Genomic DNA, 21,940 nt, shown 5'->3' with positions numbered 1-21,940 from the left:
ATCAAATAACTACTTACAATTCTCTTTTGGTTATGACCTAAAAATATGATACAAATCTCTTTCGTATAAGATCTTTTATAAAAGAACAACTATCAAAAATTCTTTTACAGTTTTTCAGGTTTTAGAAAAGGATATTAATATTACATAATTTCTTATAATTATGTTTTTTCTAGGATTAAAAAAAAATTAAAAAACTATCAAAAATGATTTCGGGTTAATATTAACAATTTTTAAAGTTTACTTTTTAAAAAATTAATTTTTTTCAATATCACTAATATTTTTTCAATTATATTTTTTCTAGAATTTAATTTTAATAACTATTGTACTTGTAGGATTTTATAATTCGGTTTTTCTTACAAGTTTATTTTTTTTTATAATTCTCTTTTTTAATATCTTTAAAATATATATACATATATATATATTATTTAAAAAAATGAGAAAAATTACTTTCAAATAGCTTTTTGTAATTATTTGTTTGTTTAGAATTAAGAAAATGAAAATTACTATCAAATATTTTTAACAATAATATAAGTTTAAAAGACTATGTAGTAGTAATTTTTTTTAAATCCTTAAAGGAACTGTAAGAACTTTTTTTTAATGAGAATTTTATTTTTCTAAATCTTTTTTAAATCCTATACAAAAGACAATTGTATCGAATTTATTACACATGTCATAATATTAAAACAAATAATGAAACGAAAAATTCTTTTCAAATAGTTTTTTTAAAATTATTTTTGGTTTAGATTTTTTAAAAAAAAATTAAAATTAACATTTCAACAATATCTAATGTAAAATATTATGTAATAGTAATTTGGATTTTTTTAATCCTAAAAAAAACTGTGACAGACTATTTTTGTAATGAGAATTTTTCTTTTCTAAATATCTTTTAGATCCTAAACAAAAGAAAATTGTATCATATATTTGAAATCTTATAAGGAAAATATCCTATGATAGCATTAAAAAAGTTTATGTCCCATATATAGACACTAAGAATCAAAATGACCAAAATGTTTCATTAAAAAAGTAAATATACACTTATACCTCTATGATTAACTAATTCAAACCTGAATGTTTAGAGTTAAGGGGTGGAGATTTGAGATTGAGAATTAAAATTTTATAAAATAAAAATAAATATTTAAAATTTGAAAATAATTTTTTAAAAATAGTTTCAAAAAGTATTTTCGAATAACAAAAATAAAAGAAATTAAAAACAATTATAAAAATTAAAAAAAGTTCAAATTTGAAAACATATAATCTAAAACTATATAAAAAATTATTTTTAAATTATTTTTAATTATTTTTTGTTTTTTTTTAAAAAATTTTAAATTTTCTTATATATCTAGGGTATTAGGGACTTTTTACTTATTAAATGAAACATTTTGGTCATTTTTCTCCCTGTGATCTATTTTTGTGTTCAAAACTTGAAAATTGTCTATTTAGGAGAATTACCTATATTATAATTTTAAAATTTTATTGACATATGTCGCAATTATGTTAATTAGCAATTTTGAAGAACCAAGTTTTATATAATAAGATATACTTTCTCAGAAATTTGAATGACTGAAAAAAATATTTTCTGAAAAAAAACCCAAAAACTGTAAACAATTAACACCTTATATTTACTAATCATTTACCTTGTTTGTTTTATTAGCAGCTCACAAGTGGTAGACCCCTTATATCTGAAGCCCATTACATAGATTTATAACTTTGTACAAGTTAAATAAATCTTATTCATATACACACAAACAAAACCCAAGACCGGTCCTCGGCAAAGCCTAACGAAACATTAGTATTAGGCCTCCAAAATGTTTTAAAAAAATTACATAGAAAAAAACTCCCAAAATTAATTTTTTAAGCTCCCAAATCTACCAAAAAAAATTTAAGCTGAAATTTTTTAAAATCCGCCGACAGCTCCCTAAATTTTAGGACCGGCTCTGACAAAACCCTAATGCCATTGATGGAGAAACCAGACAATAGGGAGATGGATTTGCTCACAGATGGATTACCACCAATCCCTATCCTATTGACGAAGATACCAAAGATCAGTGGAACGGAATCGCTGCTAGAGGATCTGTATGCGATTATACTAGCCAAGTTACCACTAACGAGCATAATCACTTTCAAACGGGTTTGCAAGCAATGGAAATCACTCGTTGAGTCTCCTTTTTGCCGCGATCTTTATCTGTCTATGCACCAAAACTCGTATTATTCTTCTTGGTCGTTCATGTGTAGAGGTTGCGAGACAGAAACCATGGCTCACTACGGATCCGATAACTGGTGTCTTACCCGTTCTCTCGGTTCTTACATCTCGTCTTTTCTAGCCGAAAAGTTCGAGAACCGAGAAGGTAGAGTCGTGGCTTACACCGATGTTGGATTGATATTGATTTACGTAGTCACGAACCAATCTTTCTACGTGGCTAATCCTGTCTCAAGGCAATGCGTAGAGATCCTGCCTCATAATCATGCAATGGAACGTTTTTGGATATTGGGGATTGTGACTCGAACTGAGGACGAAGTCGTTTTGGGTTACAAAGTTGTTTTGTTAGAGAAGAAGAAGAACTTTACTAGTTTCTTGATATATTCATCTGAGACCGGCTCGTGGAGTCTTGAAACTGTTAGTTTTCCTTTCACTTTCATCGCTCAGGAATTTAACAATCCCATTAGCCTGAACGGAAAGCTTCACTGGCTCGCTCACAATCCGGAGTATAAAGATTTTCTTGTATCCTTCGATTTCTACCCTAGTGGAGACAAGGGTTCTGATCGATGTCGTGTTACACCTTTCCCTGACTTAGACAAAACAACTAAATTCAAAAGAGCTTGCACAACTTGTCAAGGGTTTCTCATGTATATTAACATAGTCTCTGTAGCCGAAGTTGATAAGCTGTGTGTATGGAGGCTAAAGAGCGAAGGATGGCAACTAGTATCTGAAATCTCTACTGATATTGTAACGGCTGGTTTTGATTATATTCCGTTGGGGATGAATCCTTTTGATGATAAACTAGTGTACTTTTGGAGGGGAAACATGGAGGGCCAAGATTTGTTGTCTATTAAGTTACACATTGGGGAGTTTATGGTCCACGAAGAGCTGGAACGTAGCAGCGACGGTCGCGTTCTGAGTTCCGTTGGTGGTCCGAGAGAGATAGAATACATAAAGGAATCATTTTATTCCTCGTTCGTTCTCCCGAGGTGGCTGCATCCTTTCCCGAACTAGGTGCGAGTTTAAAATAAAAATAAAAAAATAATAATATATATTATGCAAAACTTAACCTGTTTTTTTCTCTTCTTGATAATTACTGTTGTTTCCTTATGCAAGATGAAGAAGTTGTCGGATGGTGTTTGCTAGAAAACTCTTATCAATGAATCTTGTAACTTATTTTAGTGGCAAATTATACCCAACTGGGGAAGTTGTATGTATGTTTTAGAGAAAACTTTCGTTTGGATCGCTATTTTTAAAGTATTTTTCAAGAGAAGACCTTTAGAAGTAGGGTTAATTTGCTGAATAACTATATTGGAAAAAATATTAGTTTTGTAGTAAGAGGATAAATAGAGGGTGCTATGGTTTGTTGGTGAAATATAGTTTTTTTCAGTTATCAAATTTCCCTTAGAAGTATCGTTTAAGATTATCAACGGCATAAACTTCTGGATTCCCCCAACTTTTTGCTCGTTCCTACCAGTGTTCAGCAGTCAATAAAATTTGATAAGTTGATGATTTGTTAAAAAAATCAACATAAAAGAAAGAAAACCTTTCATATCTATATCTAGTAAAAAACACTTGCATAGGTCAACATTTCTCTGATTGAAAAATAAATAGCTTAGTATTATCGCTATCAGTGCACTGAAGAAAATTAGAGAAACAAGGAGTGAATAAACAGAGGAATAAGATCACGATATTTTGGTTAAGAAAAGATGTTGTACACTCTTGAAACCCAAAATATTATGGCTGCAACTAGAATGCTGCCATTTAGCGAAATAAAATTGTTTGGAATGCTTCTGATTCCATAGAATTCCTTAAAATATTCATGAGTTACAATGAAATGTTGTTTATAACAATTTCACTTATACTATTTTGGTATTAAACAGAAAAAATTATTTGTAAAATCTATTCGATTTATTCAGGATCTAAAAATTTCTTGGATCAATGGAATGCATTATTCCATCAATAAAGTCAGTTTTTATTCCACTTCGTCCATCATTCCATTTTTTTTTTCTATTCCACAGACAATCAGTCATATTATTCAGCAGATTCCATGTAGAAAAAACCAGTTAGCCTATATGTTAAATAATTTTATTTTATTTTTTAATATCAAATACATAAAAAGTGGGTTGAATATAACCGGTATGTTGGTGTGATATATGCAAAAAAAAATGTAAAACAACAAAAAGTATAAAGATAACTACTAGCACACCACATATATAAACAAACTAACCATTAGTTATGGGAAAAGAAGAAATAGTAAGGGGGCGACTGGTTTTTCCGCTACCACCTGCAAACGCAGCTTTTGCGGTTGGTAGCGGTTGTCGCTGGTTTGCAACAATCACTCAAATCACTGTAAACCGCTTCAAACCGCTCTGAATCTCATAAATTCAAAAGCTGGCTCCAGCTAGCGTTTGCAGTTGCAGACCGTTGCGGGAGGGTAAATTTTTTTTTTGTTTTTTAAACAATATATATACAAAATTAAAAATATTTAATAAAAAATTTAAAATTGAAATTATGAAAATATTAAAATATATCTATTATATTTTAATTAATATTATAAAATTTTATAATAAAAAAATTCAATAAATTTTCAAAAATTAAAATTATAACTTTCTAAATATAAATTTTATATTTATTATAATTTTATGATTTTTGATATTTTTATAATTATATTAAATGTAAATATTGTTAATTTATTATTTGACTGTTACCGCATTTGATAGTTAACCAGTCATAAGTCACCCGTAAACGCACTAATTTTTAACCGCAGTACCAGTCGTACAAATCTCTTAAAACCGCTAAAAACCGCAACCGCCCGCATCCACAAACTCCCGCAACCGCAACCGCAACCGCTGCGTTTGAACCAGTCAGGCCCTAAACCTTAATCACGAAAACTCAAGAAATATGAAGAAGTTGAGTTTTTTCACTGAGGATAATGGGAGATTATACTTGCGAGATTACCAATAGTAACCATCACCACTTCAAAACTAGTATGCAAGCAGTCGAATTCCATCATCGAAACACCTGTTTTTCTCATCACCAAAATTCCCACTCTTCATGGTCTCTCATGTGCAGAAATCAAACGGAAGAAGTCGTGGCCAACTACGGATGCAAAGTTTGGGGACTTCAACGATCTCTTGGCTCTTATGTCTCCTCTTTCATAGCGGCGAGATTAGAGGCCAAGAAGAAAGTAACTAGACTTTGGCATCGTAAAGTATAGAGTCTTGGCTTACACCGATATAGGATTGATTCTACTCTACGTCACGACTTACCCTACGGATCAAACCTATTTCGTAGCTATCCTTATTTCAAAACAACGCATCACGATTCCTACTCCACCTACTTCGCTTATAGGGTTTGAAACAGAGGAACCATGGTTTCGTGCGGTGTTATCGTTTGTTGAATCAGATGCATTATTCAGACAGGCTGGACTTGTCACGCGAACTAAAGACGGTATCGTTTTAGGTTTCAAAGTTGTTCTGGTCAGAACAAGATTCACGAACAATGAATGTTTTGTAGCTTTCAATATATATTCATCAGAGACAGGCTTGTGGAGTAAAATTCTCCACTCTCCTTTCCCTTTGATTAGCCTGAATCTTCTTGAACCAGTAACTTTGAGCTGGAACCTTCACTGGTTTGGCCTCAATCTAGACGGTCAAGTAGTTGTTGTGTCCTATGATTTCTATGGTTCCCTGATTTGAAAAAAGAACCCAAGTTCAGAAGATCTTGCACACTTCTGGAGGTAGTCTCATGTATATGAACATATTCTCCGAAAGTGTGCACCACAAGCTAGTTGTATGGAGGCTTATGAACCGTGAATGGCAGCTAGTATCTGTACTGATGGGTTTCGATTATCTTCCCCTTACCCTGGCGATAAACCCTTTTGATGGTAATACCATTGTACATGTGGAGTCAGATGCAAGATTCTTTGGCATCTATTAACTTGCGCAATGGGAGTTTTGAGCTTCACAATGAGCTGGAACGGAGCAAGGATGGTCAGACTTTGAGTTCTGTTCAATGCAATAGAGAAATGGACACAATGCAATGCCTCTCACAATCAAATTTCTAGGTGTTTATTCTTCCAATGTTCTTTTGGTGATCGTTTGAATATATCATCTAGCAAGCTCACATTGGGAGATAGAATTACTCTGTATATTGTAACATACATACATCGGTTTATCGATAAAACCAATTATCTTCTTCCTTGTTTAAAAAAAAATACCACATATTAAAATGCTCTTGAAAACAATGGAGAATCATACATGAGAGACTTAAAAGAAGATTGTTGTTAATGCAAACTGTTACAATTAAAGAAACTAAAAGGATCTAGTTGATGGAGGAGAATTTGATGAAACAGAAGTTGTTCCTCTTCCACAGCCTTTCTCTTTTCTCATTCTCAAAACTTCCATAAACATGTCATTCCATCTCGAGCTTGTTTCTGAGTTAGCAAAGGTCTTCTTGTTACAGACATATGATCTGTGTGAGATAACAAACTAAGTCCTACATTGGAGAATTAGACAAATAATATCTAATATATAAAAAGATGTCAAACTCTAATAGTACAAAGCTTTTTGGGGAGGAAACCAAAAGTTAATCCATGCGGACTTGCTAATTAGGTTCAAAATGGACAATATCGTACTAATCGAATAATATATAATTGGACATAGACTTTAACAATCCCAACAATTGGTATCAGAGCGACAATCCCAACAATGCGTAGGAAACTCATGTTTCAGACAAAACTTGACTCCAAAATCTTTGCAAGTAAGGTTGTTAGCGGAAGTCAGAGACTCACTGCAACGCTTTACAGGACAAACTGGCTTCTTCCTTTTTCTTGGATCACAATCTCCACTTCTTTCGTGTTCTACAAGCAAAGATTTGATTCCTTGTTTGTCAGAACCAGTAGTTTCAATGCTACAGAACATTCTTCGCATATAGAAACCGTTATGCTCCCGTGATATGATTTAGGACAGTCGTGAGACTTCTACGATCTATGCTCCAAACAAAACACCTAACCTACCATAGCTTTTTTTACTTCTCCTTTGATTTGGTTTTTGTTTTTCTTTTATTCTGTGAAGCGTATGAATGTAAAATATAGAGCTGACTTGAAGGCTAAGCCACACTCCAGGTTGGTTTCTTCCTCTGCTTGATAATTCTTTTTCAATAAAAATAATTAGAGTGGGAAAGTTTCCATTTTGGGCCTATTTTCTTTTGAATCCTTAAATAGAGAAAAACTAATGTTACTTTCTCCTTAGTTATCTCATTTACCTAAATTAAGTGACCACCCCCCCCCCCCACTCATCATATTAGCAAATAAACGTATCCTAAGCATCTAAGCTTACCCATGAATCCATGATAGCAATAATAATTTAGCTCAATAACTACTATAAAAGTGCAAACAGTAGTTGGACTCTCCTATGGTATGGACTGGTATATTGAGAGAAAATAAAACGATCTTTGTAAGATTCTTTCGCAATGCAAGACTTATGGGTTGTAAGGTAAACTACTTGCTATAGTTATGCTTTAAAATTGACTGTGGGAAGACATTGAGACTACTGTGGGAAGAATAAACAAGAAGACAGATCATGTTTTAGCATTGGTGGCTAGTTTATAAGAGCGTTTCAGAGGATATTGTTGTTCTCGTAATGGGCGATTTTTTAATTTTTTCTAGTAATTTTGTTTTGCCTTTTCGTAAGACTTGGGTATCCGGTAATGATCTAGCTGTCCTGCTAGAATATTCAGTACGAGAAGTTGAAAGCACACAAGAAAAATACATTTGTACTAGAATCTGAAAGTATTGAAGTTCAGGCTATTCGTACTGATCCAGGTTTCAAAATTCAAATGCATACAAATTTCACATGTTGCTAGAAATTGAAATGTAACATCAATGTTTTCATTCAACACATTTTATCTGAGGGGAATCAATTATATAATCAGATCATTATCACCCAGTCAATCATCATGGCACAAGATCAATCACCAAACTACCACACTAGTGATCCAGCAACCCCAGAACCTTCAACTTTAGTCACTCTCTTACTCAAATGCAGAAGTTCATACTCAAATCTCTTCACAAAAGTTAAATACTTTTTGTTTGTACCAAAACAATACGATCAATCCATATAAATTATCAGTGTTTTACATTTCACAAAAAAAACATATGAGATTCAAACTCTCAAATCTCTCACATTTTATCCCCAAAACAAAAAAAATTAAAACTCAGTTAATGGCATCGCACCCTCGCCGGATCTCCCCCCGTCGACCAGTCTTTACACCGTAAAGACTCAACTTTTGCATAGCCTTAGCAAAGTCTTTAAAGAACTGATCTTGATCCCTAGCGTAAAAATTCGAAAAAAAAATTTCAAAAAAAAATTTATAAGAAAATTCGAATTTGAAAAAATATAATTAGAAAACATAAAAAATTATTTTTTTAATTTTTTTTTATTCTTTTTTAATTTTTTAATTTTTAATTTTTTTATTTTTTTATTTAAATAATGATTTATTATATATATGAATAACAAGGGCATAAGAGTCTTTTGCCACTTAAAAAAACAGATATTTTTGAAAATGTCTCTTTAGTGGTGGTAAAAATGAAAAGTGGTACCATGAAAGTGGTAAACATTTAATTTGTCCTAAAGTTTTAAAATTTTCTTTTTGTTTGGATTATTTTTTTAAAGGAAAACATTCTATTTTATAAATCTCTTTTTTCTTACAATTATAAAAAAAAAACTATCAAATACTCTCTTATATTTTGTGTTTAGGATTTTAGAAAACAAAAATTATTGTCATATAACCTTTAACAATTATCTTCTTTTTAGAATTGCAGAAAAATAAATTTCTATCAAATAATTATTTCTAGATTCTAATAAATAATTTTATAGTGACTGTTTTTACAATCTGTCTTTTTACACATCTTTTGTTAATTAAGGGGAAATTGCCACAAATACCACATTCATAGTACCACTTTTCATGTTTACACTAACCACTTTTACCATCACTTTTAATGAAGGGTAAAATACAATTATACCCTTAGGGTTAACTAATCTAGACTTAGGGTTTAGAGTTGAGGGGTGGGTAGGGTTTTTGGAATGTGAAATTTATGATTCTAATAAATATATAAATACTTAAAAAATATATAAAAAATTTTTAAAAATAGTTTCAAACATAATTTTCGTTTTTCAAACAGAAATTTAAAAACAAAAAATTAAAAAAATTCGAAAAAAAATTAAAATTTTTTTTTAGAAAAAAGTTCGAATTTGAAAAATTATAATTCGAAAACATAAATTTTTTTTAATTTTTAATTTTTTTAATTTTTTATTTTTAATTTTAATTTTTTTACTTTTTATTTTTTATTTTTTTATTTAAATAATGATTTATTATATATATAAATAACAAGGGCATAAGAGTCTTTCGTCACTTAATGAAAAAGGCATTTTTGAAAATGTCTCATTAGTGGTGGTAAAAATGAAAAGTGGTACCATAAAAGTGGTAAACATGTAATTTCTCCTTAATTAAATAGTTTTTATTATAATGTTCATCATCCAATTCTCTCTTAAAAATATTATCAAATAACTTCTTACAATTCTCTTTTGGTTATGACCTAAAAATATGATACAAATAAGATCTTTTATAAAAGAACAACTATCAAAAATTCTTTTACAGTTTTTCTGGTTTTAGAAAAGGATATTAATATTACATAATTTCTTATAATTATGTTTTTTCTAGGATTTAAAAAAATTAAAAAACTATCAAAAAATGATTTCGGGTTAATATTAACAATTTTTAAAGTTTACTTTTTAAAAAATTAATTTTTTTCAATATCACTAATATTTTTTCAATTATATTTTTTCTAGAATTTAATTTTAATAACTATTGTACTTGTAGGATTTTATAATTCGGTTTTTCTTACAAGTTTATTTTTTTTTTATAATTCTCTTTGTTTAATATCTTTAAAATATATATACATTATATATTATTTAAAAAAAATGAGAAAAATTACTTTCAAATAGCTTTTTGCAATTATTTATTTGTTTAGAATTAAGAAAATGAAAATTACTATCAAATATTTTTAACAATAACATAAGTTTAAAAGACTATGTAGTAGTAATTTTTTTTAAATCCTTAAAAGAACTGTAAGAACTTTTTTGCAATGAGAATTTTATTTTTCTAAATCTTTTTTAAATCCTATACAAAAGACAATTGTATCAAATTTATTACACATGTCATAATATTAAAACAAATAATGCAACGAAAAATTCTTTTCAAATAGTTTTTTTTTAAATTATTTTCGGTTTAGATTTTTTTTTAAAAAAATTAAAATTAACATTTTAACCATATATAATGTAAAATATTATGTAATAGTAATTTGCCTTTTTTTAATCCTAAAAAGAACTGTGACAGACTATTTTTGTAATGAGAATTTTTCTTTTCTAAATATCTTTTAGATCCTAAACAAAAGAAAATTGTATCATATATTTGAAATCGTATAAGGAAAATATCCTATGATAGCACTAAAAAAGTTTATGTCACATATATAGACTCTAAGAATCAAAATGACCAAAATGTTTCATTAAAGAAGCAAATGTACACTTATACCTCTAGGATTAACTAATTCAAACATGAAGGTTTAGAGTTAAGGGGTGGAGATTTGGGATTGAGAATTAAAATTTTATAAAATAAAAATAAATATTTAAAATTTGAAAAAAAAAATTTAAAATAGTTTCAAAAAGTATTTTCGAATTATAAAAAGAAAAGAAATTAAAAACAATTAAAAAAGTTCGAATTTGAAAACATATAATCTAAAACTATAAAAAAAAATTATTTTTAAATTATTTTAATTTTTTTTTAGTTTTTTTTTAAAAAATTTAAATTTTTTTATATATCTAGGGTATTAGGGACTTTTTACTTATTAAATGAAACATTTTGGTCATTTTCTCCTTGTGATCTATTTTTGTGTTCAAAACTTGAAAATTGTCTATTTAGGAGAATTACCTATATCATAATCTTAAAATTTTATTGACATATGTCGCAATTATGTTAATTAGCAATTTTGAAGAACTAAATTTTATATAATAAGATCTACTTTCTCAGAAATTTGAATGACTGAAAAATATTTTCTGAAAAAAAAGCCCAAAAACTGTAAACAATTAACATCTTATATTTACTAATCATTTACCTTGTTTGTTTTATTAGCAGCTCACAAGTGGTAGACTCCCTATATCTGAAGCCCATTACACATTCAATGATTTGTAAGCCCAATTCTGACAATATATATACATAGATTTATAACTTTGTACAAGTTAAATAAATCTTATTCATATACACACAAACAAAACCCACGACCGGTCCTCGGCAAAGCCTAACGAAACATTAGTATTAGGCCTCCAAAAATTTTGGAAAAAATTATATAGAAAAAAACTCCCAAAAGTAATTTTTTAAGCCTCCAAATCTACCAAAAAAAAATTAAGCTGAAATTTTTTAAAATCCGCCAACAGCTCCCTAAATTTTAGGTTCGGCTCTGACAAAACCCTAATGCCATTGATGGAGAAACCAGACAATAGGGAGATGGATTTGCTCACAGATGGATTACCACCAATCCCTATCCTATTGACGAAGATACCAAAGATCAGTGGAACGGAATCGCTGCTAGAGGATCTGTATGCGATTATACTAGCCAAGTTACCACTAACGAGCATAATCACTTTCAAACGGGTTTGCAAGCAATGGAAATCACTCGTTGAGTCTCCTTTTTGCCGCGATCTTTATCTGTCTATGCACCAAAACTCGTATTATTCTTCTTGGTCGTTCATGTGTAGAGGTTGCGAGACAGAAACCATGGCTCACTACGGATCCGATAACTGGTGTCTTACCCGTTCTCTCGGTTCTTACATCTCGTCTTTTCTAGCCGAAAAGTTCGAGAACCGAGAAGGTAGAGTCGTGGCTTACACCGATGTTGGATTGATATTGATTTACGTAGTCACGAACCAATCTTTCTACGTGGCTAATCCTGTCTCAAGGCAATGCGTAGAGATCCTGCCTCATAATCATGCAATGGAACGTTTTTGGATATTGGGGATTGTGACTCGAACTGAGGACGAAGTCGTTTTGGGTTACAAAGTTGTTTTGTTAGAGAAGAAGAAGAACTTTACTAGTTTCTTGATATATTCATCTGAGACCGGCTCGTGGAGTCTTGAAACTGTTAGTTTTCCTTTCACTTTCATCGCTCAGGAATTTAACAATCCCATTAGCCTGAACGGAAAGCTTCACTGGCTCGCTCACAATCCGGAGTATAAAGATTTTCTTGTATCCTTCGATTTCTACCCTAGTGGAGACAAGGGTTCTGATCGATGTCGTGTTACACCTTTCCCTGACTTAGACAAAACAACTAAATTCAAAAGAGCTTGCACAACTTGTCAAGGGTTTCTCATGTATATTAACATAGTCTCTGTAGCCGAAGTTGATAAGCTGTGTGTATGGAGGCTAAAGAGCGAAGGATGGCAACTAGTATCTGAAATCTCTACTGATATTGTAACGGCTGGTTTTGATTATATTCCGTTGGGGATGAATCCTTTTGATGATAAACTAGTGTACTTTTGGAGGGGAAACATGGAGGGCCAAGATTTGTTGTCTATTAACTTACACATTGGGGAGTTTATGGTCCACGAAGAGTTGGAACGTAGCAGCGACGGTCGCGTTCTGAGTTCCGTTGGTGGTCCGAGAGAGATAGAATACATAAAGGAAACATTTTATTCCTCGTTCGTTCTCCCGAGGTGGCTGCATCCTTTCCCGAACTAGGTGCGAGTTTAAAATAAAAATAAAAAAATAATAATATATATTATGCAAAACTTAACCTGTTTCTTTCTCTTCTTGATAATTACTGTTGTTTCCTTATGCAAGATGAAGAAGTTGTCGGATGGTGTTTGCTAGAAAACTCTTATCAATGAATCTTGTAACTTATTTTACTGGCAAATTATACCCAACTGGGGAAGTTGTAAGAGAAAACTTTCATTTGGATCGCTATTTTTAAAGTATTTTTCAAGAGAGACCTTTAGAAGTAGGGTTAATTTGCTGAATAACTATATTGGAAAAAATATTAGTTTTGTAGTAAGAGGATAGAGAGGGGGTGCTATGGTTTGTTGGTGAAATATAGTTTTTTTCAGTTATCAAATTTCCCTTAGAAGTATCATTTAAGATTATCAACGGCATAAACTTCTGGATTCCCCCAACTTTTTGCTCGTTCCTACCAGTGTTCAGCAGTCAATAAAATTTGATAAGTTGATGATTTGTTAAAAAAATCAAATAAGAGAAAGAAAACCTTCGTATCTATATCTAGGAAAAAACACTTGCATAGGTCAACATTTCTCTGACTGAATAAAATAAATAGCTTAGTATTATCGCTATCAGTGCACTGAAGAAATTTAGAGAAACAAGGAGTGAATAAACGGAGGAATAAGATCACGATATTTTGGTTAAGAAAAGATGTTGTACACTCTTGAAACCCAAAATATTATGGCTGCAACTGGAATGCTGCCATTTAGCGAAATAAAATTGTTTGGAATGCTTCTGATTCCATAGAATTCCTTAAAATATTCATGAGTTACAATGAAATGTTGTTTATAACAATTTCACTTATACTATTTTGGAATTAAACAGAAAAAAATATTTTTAAAATCTATTCGATTTATTCAGGATCTAAAAATTTCTTGGATCAATGGAATGCATTATTCCATCAATAAAGTCAGTTTTGATTCCACTTCATCCATCATTCCATTTTTTTTTCTATTCCACAGACAATCAGTCATATTATTCAGCAGATTCCATGTAGAAAAAAACAGTTAGCCTATATGTTAAATTATTTTATTTTATTTTTTAATATCAAATACATAAAAAGTGGGTTGAATATAACTGGTATGTTGGTGTGATATATGCAAAAAAAAATGTAAAACAACAAAAAGTATAAAGATAACTACTAGCACATCACATATATAAACAAACTAACCACTAGTTATGAGAAAAGAATAAATACTAAGGGGGCGACTGGTTTTCCCGTTACCACCTGCAAACGCAGCTTTTACGGTTGGTAGCGGTTGTCGGTGGTTTGCAACAATCACTGAAATCGCTGTAAACCGTTTCAAACCGCTCTGAATCTCATAAATTCAAAAGCTGGCTCCAGCTAGCGTTTGCGGTTGCAGGCCGTTGCGGGAGGGTAAATTTATTTTTGTTTTTTAAAAAAATATATATACAAAAGTAAAAATATTTTAAAAAAATTTAAAATTGAAATTATGAAAATATTAAAATATATCTATTATATTTTAATTAATATTATAAAATTTTATAATAAAAAAAATCAATAAATTTTCAAAAATTATACTTATAATTTTCTAAATATAAATTTTATATTTATTATAATTTTATGATTTTTGATATTTTTATAATTATATTATATGTAAATATTGTTAATTTATTATTTGACTGTTACCGCATTTGATAGTTAACCAGTCATAAGTCACCCGCAAACACACTAATTTTGAACCGCAGTACCAGTCGTACAAATCTCTTAAAACCGCTAGAAACCGCAACCGCCCGCATCCACAAACTCTCGCAACCGCAACCGCAACCGCTGCGTTTGAACCAGCCAGGCCCTAAACCCTAATCCCGAAAACGCAAGAAATATGAATGAAGTTGAGTTTTTTCACTGAGGATAATGGGAGATTATACTTGCGAGATTACCACTAGTAACCATCACCACTTCAAAACTAGTATGCAAGCAGTCGAATTCCATCATCGAATCACCGTTTTTCTCATCACCAAAACTCCCACTCTTCATGGTCTCTCATGTGCAGAAATCAAACGGAAGAAGTCGTGGCCAACTACGGATGCAAAGTTTGGGGACTTCAACGATCTCTTGGCTCTTATGTCTCCTCTTTCATAGCGGCGAGATTAGAGGCCAAGAAGAAAGTAACTAGACTTTGGCATCGTAAAGTATAGAGTCTTGGCTTACACCGATATAGGATTGATTCTACTCTACGTCACGACTTACCCTGCGGATCAAACCTATTTCGTAGCTAACCTTATTTCAAAACAACGCATCACGATTCCTACTCCACCTACTTCGCTTATAGGGTTTGAAACAGAGGAACCATGGTTTCGTGCGGTGTTATCGTTTGTTGAATCAGATGCATTATTCAGACGGTCAAGTAGTTGTTATGTCCTATGATTTCTATGGTTCCCTGATTTTAAAAAAGAACCCAAGTTCAGAAGATCTTGCACAACTTCTGGAGGTAGTCTCATGTATATGAACATATTCTCCGAAAGTGTGCACCACAAGCTAGTTGTATGGAGGCTAATGAACCGTGAATGGCAGCTAGTATCTGTACTGATGGGTTTCGATTATCTTCCCCTTACTCTGGCGATAAACCCTTTTGATGGTAATACATTGTACATGTGGAGTCAGATGCAAGATTCTTTGGCATCTATTAACTTGCGCAATGGGAGTTTTGAGCTTCACAATGAGCTGGAACGGAGCAAGGATGGTCAGACTTTGAGTTCTGTTCAATGCAATCGAGAAATGGACACAATGCAATGCCTCTCACAATCAAATTTCTAGGTGTTTGTTCCTCCAATGTTCTTTTGGTGATCGTTTGAATATATCATCTAGCAAGCTCACATTGGGAGATAGAATTACTCTGTATATTGTAACATACATACATCGGTTTATCGATAAAACCAATTATCTTCTTCCTTGTTTTAAAAAAAATACCACATATTAAAATGCTCTTGAAAACAATGGAGAATCATACATGAGAGACTTAAAAGAAGATTGTTGTTAATGCAAATTGTTACAATTAAAGAAACTAAAAGGATCTAGTCGATGGAGGAGAATTTGATGAAACAGAAGTTGTTCCTCTTCCACAGCCTTTCTCTTTTCTCATTCTCAAAACTTCCATAAACATGTCATTCCATCTCGAGCTTGTTTCTGAGTTAGCAAAGGTCTTCTTGTTACAGACATATGATCTGTGTGAGATAACAAACTAAGTCCCACATAGGAGAATTAGTCAAATAGTATCTAATATATAAAGAGATGTCAAACTCTAATATTACAAAGTTTTTTGGGAAGAAAACCAAAAGTTAATCTATGCGGGCTTGCCAATTAGGCTCAAAATAGATAATATCGTACTAATCGGATAATATAGAATTAGACATGAGCTTTAACAATCCCGACAATTGGTATCAGAACGACAATCCCAACAATGTGTAGGAAACTCATGTTTCAGACAAAACTTGACTCCAGAATCTTTGCAAGTAAGGTTGTTAGCGAAAGTGAGAGACTCACTGCAACGCTTTACAGGACAAACTGGCTTCTTCCTTTTTCTTGGATCACAATCTCCAGTTCTTTCGTGTTCTACATGCAAAGATTTGATTCCTTGTTTGTCAGAACCAGTAGTTTCAATGGCTACAGAACATTCTTCGCATATAGAAACCGTTATGCTCCCGTGATATGATTTAGGACAGTCGTGAGACTTCTACGATCTATGCTCCAAACAAAACACCTAACCTACCATAGCTTTTTTTACTTCTCCTTTGATTTGGTTTTTGTTTTTTTCTTTTATTCTGTGAAGCGTATGAATGTAAAATATAGAGCTGACTTGAAGGCTAAGCCACACTCCAGGTTGGTTTCTTCCTCTGCTTGATAATTCTTTTTCAATAAAAATAATTTTTTTTTTTTTTTTTTTTTTGCAAAACTGTAAATATCATAAAATGAAATGTTTAGGTTACATTAGCCTATTTATGTGTTTCCTTGGCAAAAAAGAAATAAAAACAAGGAAGACACTGTGAATGTGATCTGGTGCAAAAAGGATCACCGGATCCACAAAATCATGAGGGAGCTGAATTTCCTTCTATCTTTTCGGGCAGTGATGGTGTTGCGGATGTCCCTGTCAATAGTCTTGAAAGTTGCCTGCAATGTTGCAAAGCCGCCTCGGTGGACCGCCTCGTTGCGCTGTCTCCAAACGTTGTAGATGAGTGAGTGAGTAGCTACCTTTCTAAGTGTAGATGGCGCTGAAGAAGTTGACACTCTGGTCCAAGATAGAAGTTCGTTCCATGTGACGAAGAGACGACATTGAGGATCAAGACGCGAGAAAACCATCTGCCAAAGAGAGTTTGCATAGCTACAGGTGAGGAATAAGTGGTCCCGAGATTCGTCATGTGAGGTACAGAGGCTACAAGCTGGCTGGACATTTAATCCCCATGCTAGAAGTCTGACTTTCGTAGGTAGCCTGTTTAGGTTGGCCAACCACATGTTAAAGGCCTGTCTTGGAATCGCTCCACTAAACCATACTGACTTTGCCCAACTCTTTGGCTGATCTCTAGGTCTGATTGCTTCCCAAGTCTTTGATGAGGAGAAACCTCTGCAGTCTTTATTATCAATGGTCCAGTGGAAGGAGTCAGGTTCGGTCTGCTGGTGAGGCGCTATGACGGTTGTTAGATGCGCATGAAGAGCTAGGGCGTTGTCCGAGCGAGGGTGAGGTAACCGCCACCCTGTTGGGTTTGAGGCTTGACGCACCGAGGCTGAGATAGGCAAGCGGAGGTCTCTCGGGCCAGTTGGACCTAGTAAATTGATGAGGCTGCCAAGGGGAGTCCAGTTGTCATATCATAAAAAGGCAGTGGCTCCATTGTTTACTTTGCATTTCAGAAACTGTTCAGCCAAGGGTCGTAGGGACAAAATCGATTTCCAAGAAGCAGAATCTGCGTTTTTTGATTCAACGGCCCAGAAACTGATATTGCACAAATGGTGGTGCTTGTGCCACTTTACCCACAAAGAGCTAGACTCAGCGAAAATCAGCCATACGAATCTCAGGCAGAGGACTTTATTCCAGACAACGAACTTTCTCAGGCCCAATCCTCCTTCTGATTTTGGCAGACAGGCAGTATTCCAAGCAACTTTAGCTGAGGCTTTTTCATCAATGCTTCCTTTCCAGAGAAATTTAGCACACATAGATTCAATCTTTTTTACACAGCCCTTAGGTAAGATGAATGCGGACATCCAGAATATAACTGTCCCGTTGATAACAGAGGACAGAAGATGCAACCTCCCTGCATAACTCAGCATTTTCACAGCCCAAGCTCTAAAAGTTCCAGCAAGTTTATTTAGCAATGGATCATATTCCGATATCCTAAGCTTTCTATGCATAAGAGGCAATCCCAAGTATCTAATAGGAAGTGTTCCAATAGGATACTCATACCTTGCTGTTTCCTCTGTCTCTTGAGGAGTCAGTCCGGCCAAGAATAGTTCTGATTTATCCCTGTTAACATTTAGGCCAGACCACCCCGCAAAATCATCAAGCGTTTCAGAGATGGCGTGGAGGGAAGCCGCACCACCGTCAAAGAAAATCATCACATCATCAGCGAACATTAGGTGTGAGAGTTGAAGCTCAGAAGTATTTGGATGATAGGCGATGTAACCCAGATCAAATCTTGAAGCTAGCAGACTAGAAAAAACCTCCATTGCCAAAACAAAGAGGTAGGGTGACAGTGGATCACCTTGCCGCAGTCCCTGTCTACTTTTAAAATAGCCTCCAGATGCTCCATTCACCGTGATAGAGAAGGTTGGTGTTGTTATGCATTCCTCAATCCACTTAACAAAGAGTTCAGGAAAGTGGATGGCTCTAAGTGTGCTGAGGATGAAGTCCCACCTTATGGAGTCAAAAGCCTTACGTAGGTCCACTTTTAGCATGCCCCTCTTTGAAATAGTTTTCCTATTGTAGCCATGCACAATCTCAGTAGCCAATAAAACATTTTCAGCCAGAAGTCTTCCTTTGATGAAGGCTGATTGAGAAGGTGAGATTACACTGACCAAGATGTTCTGAAGTCTCTTTGTTAATAATCTGGAGATAACCTTGTAGAGAGTGCTAACACAAGAGATAGGTCTGAAGTCCTTGGCATGATCCGCATTTGTTGTTTTTGGGATCAGGATCAAGGAGGTGGCATTCTATTGCTTGAGAAGCTTGCCCGATTGAAAGAATTCCAAGACAGCATCTGTAGCTTCAGCTCCAACTACGCTCCAAGCGCCAGTGAAGAATTCAACGGAGTAACCATCTGGGCCACTTGTTTTGTTACTTGGTAACAGAAAAAATTCCTCTTTGATCTCCTGTCTCGTAAAAGGTCTGATGAGCCCGTTCTTTTGCGAATCCGAACACCGGAATGGCAATAAAAGGGACAAGTCCTGCTGCTCAAACATCGGTGGAGGCTGGTCAGCTCCCATCAAGCCCTTAAAGTAGTCCACACAGTGGCTTTGTATCGCCTTCTGTCCTTCAATTCTGGTACCACTTTCATCTAACAAGAAATGAATGTGGTTTATTGATCTTCTAGTAGCGATCAGTCTGTGAAAGTATGCTGAACCACAGTCACCCTCTTTAGACCAGTTTATGTGCGATCTTTGGAGAAGGAATGATTCCTCCGCTTTCGCCAGGACAGACCAGGAGCCAAACGCAGAAGCCTCAGAAATTGCATTTCTCTCAGTTGGGTATAAGAGCAGAAGATTTTGAGCAGAGAGGAGAGTGCAATGCGCTTCTTGAACTCGCTTTTCCAGGTTTGAGTAGTTTTCTTTGGCAAAAGACCTCACTCCATTCTTTAGTAACTTGAGCTTCTGAGATATTCTGAACATTGCTGAGCCAGAGACATTGATTGAAAACCATTGTTCCGTTAGAAAATCCAAAAATAGAGCATTCTGCAGCAGGAAGTTCTGGAATCGGAAGGGTCTTCTGATTCTAACAGCCCCTTGTAAGAACGTGGCGCAACCAACTGCATGATCAGAAAAGTCAGGTTCTCCGAAGGTGGCAAAAGATGTTGGCAGGTATGATAGCCATTCATCGTTCACTAGTACTCTGTCAAGCTTCTTAGCAATAAGATTAGATTTACTCTTATTAGTCCAAGTGAACTTTGGTCCTCTGTAAGTTAAATCTGCCAGATCCGCTTCCAATAAAGCCTCCCTGAACCTTCTAGTTCTGATATCGATATTCAGAGAGGGGGGTTTTTAGTGCTCCTCCGGGTGAAGGGTTTGATTGAAATCGCCCAAGACCATCCATGGCATATCTTTAGTTCTCGGATCAGTTTTGACCAGCAGTAGCTCCTTCCACAATTCTTTCCTCATTTCATCCTCGTTAGAGGCATAGACGATGGTGATAATCAACGTAGAGGAGAGGTTTGGGAAGGTTACTTCTGAGGTAATAGATTGCAGAGACTTGAAAATAACCTTAACTTTGACTGAAGGGTGCCAAACGACCCAAATCTTCCCAATAAGAGAGAAATGATAATTTTCTTCGAAACCCCAGCCGGGTAAAATTCCATGAACGAACTTTTGGACCTTTGGCTGCTTGACATGGGTTTCTATTATTCCTACAAAAAGTGGTTTATGTAGCTTCCACCATTTTCTAAATCCGCTGCGGTGATTATATACATTGAACCCGCGAACATTCCAACAAAAAAGGTCGACACACATTAAAAAATTTAGTGTTGTGAGGGTATTGCCCCTCGGTTCTTCTTCTTGCTCCTACGAGACAAGACCAAAGTATATTGCTCCTGATCATCCGGTTCACCATCTGAAGCAGATGAAGCAACATCAGAGGAGTCATGCTCCAGTCCGGAAGATTTTCCATCATCAGTACCTTCCGGTTCCCTATCATAATGATTAGTATCTCTTCTTTTCTGGGATGGTGTGAGCCCACTACTATCTCCATTCTCGTTGATAGTCTTTTCACTCTGAGCATTTACTCTGATTTCCTTCCCGTTGGGGACATTGTCAACATTAGACTCAATTGCTGGAGCAGACAGATTTCGAACCCTCCATTCCTGAGTTGGCGGGCATGTCTTATTTCTTCTTGAGTGTTGACGGTCTTCAGGAGGCTTCTGCTTACGAGTGCACTTGTCAGCAGTATGAGTGGTTGATTTAGCACAAGTGATGGGAGCACGCTTGCATCGTTTTGTTATGTGACCAATTTCCTGACAGTGGTTACATATAGGGGGCATCCAAGGGCTTGAAACAAGGATCCTAGCAATATCACCCGAATCAAAACGCACATTTACCGCTTCCGGTAATGGCTTTCTGGGGTCAATAATTGTGAAAACCTTTGCGACATCCAGTACAGTCTTGTTTGCAGTGTTTGGATGCAGAAATTTTGGGTCTTCCACAAGCCCTGCAATACGTTCCAAGCTGTCCTCATTGAAGAATTGGAGAGGAACGTTTCGCAGTTCTAACCATATTGGGGCAGAAGAGAGTTCCGGCTTCGCAGGGATGACTCCAGGCTCCCATTTATCGACAAACATAGTTTGTCCCTCAATTTGCCAGAGCCTTTGTCTGATTACACGGTTTCTGGTCGCTGCATTTGGGATTCGAAATAAAAAAGCGTGACCCTCGAGTTTGGATACAGTGATATCTCTGTAGTTCTTGCTCCAAATCCCATTTACGATGTTGTAGACAGTTCCCTGAGTTGGAGGCTCATGGTAAAACTGACCTAGAACAAAATAGTCCCAAGCCTTCTTGTTATCCTCGATGACTGAGTTTGGGATGTTTATGCAGATTTCCCCAGAGGGTAGTGTGTACGGGGAACCTTTCTTCTGCAACTTCTTGCCTTTGGCTTTGTCACACCATGTTTCCTTTCGCGAGGTCTGCTGGTGTTCAGGAGTTTCGCCTGTCCTGTCTTCAGTTGGACGGGTGTCTGTTTGAGCTGGGGGGTTAGTCACAGCAGG

At 34.4% G+C, this 21,940-nt stretch overlaps 2 protein-coding genes across 2 annotated transcripts; both read left to right on the top strand.

Annotated features, from left to right (window-relative positions):
• Positions 1-1,383: 1,383 nt before the first annotated feature.
• LOC103854201 (F-box protein At3g28330-like) lies at positions 1,384-4,429 on the top strand. Its single transcript, XM_018656638.2, has one exon. It carries the CDS (start codon positions 1,949-1,951, stop codon positions 3,209-3,211), a length of 1,263 nt encoding a protein of 420 aa, XP_018512154.2. The 5' UTR covers positions 1,384-1,948; the 3' UTR covers positions 3,212-4,429.
• A 5,267-nt stretch (positions 4,430-9,696) lies between these two features.
• On the top strand, positions 9,697-14,455 carry LOC117131889 (F-box protein At3g28330-like). Its single transcript, XM_033284886.1, has one exon. It carries the CDS (start codon positions 11,729-11,731, stop codon positions 12,989-12,991), a length of 1,263 nt encoding a protein of 420 aa, XP_033140777.1. The 5' UTR covers positions 9,697-11,728; the 3' UTR covers positions 12,992-14,455.
• Positions 14,456-21,940: the final 7,485 nt, after the last annotated feature.

The sequence above is a fragment of the Brassica rapa genome, chromosome A02 (assembly GCF_000309985.2).
Source record: "Brassica rapa cultivar Chiifu-401-42 chromosome A02, CAAS_Brap_v3.01, whole genome shotgun sequence".
NCBI lineage: Eukaryota > Viridiplantae > Streptophyta > Magnoliopsida > Brassicales > Brassicaceae > Brassica > Brassica rapa.
The sequence above is the reverse complement of the archived record's forward strand: the minus strand, read 5'-3'. Positions and strand labels throughout refer to the sequence as shown.

Excerpts from the sequence above, each read along its gene's own strand:
- LOC103854201 (XM_018656638.2), top strand. The coding sequence starts at position 1,949 with ATGCCATTGATGGAGAAACCAGACAATAGGGAGATGGATTTGCTCACA.
- LOC117131889 (XM_033284886.1), top strand. The coding sequence starts at position 11,729 with ATGCCATTGATGGAGAAACCAGACAATAGGGAGATGGATTTGCTCACA.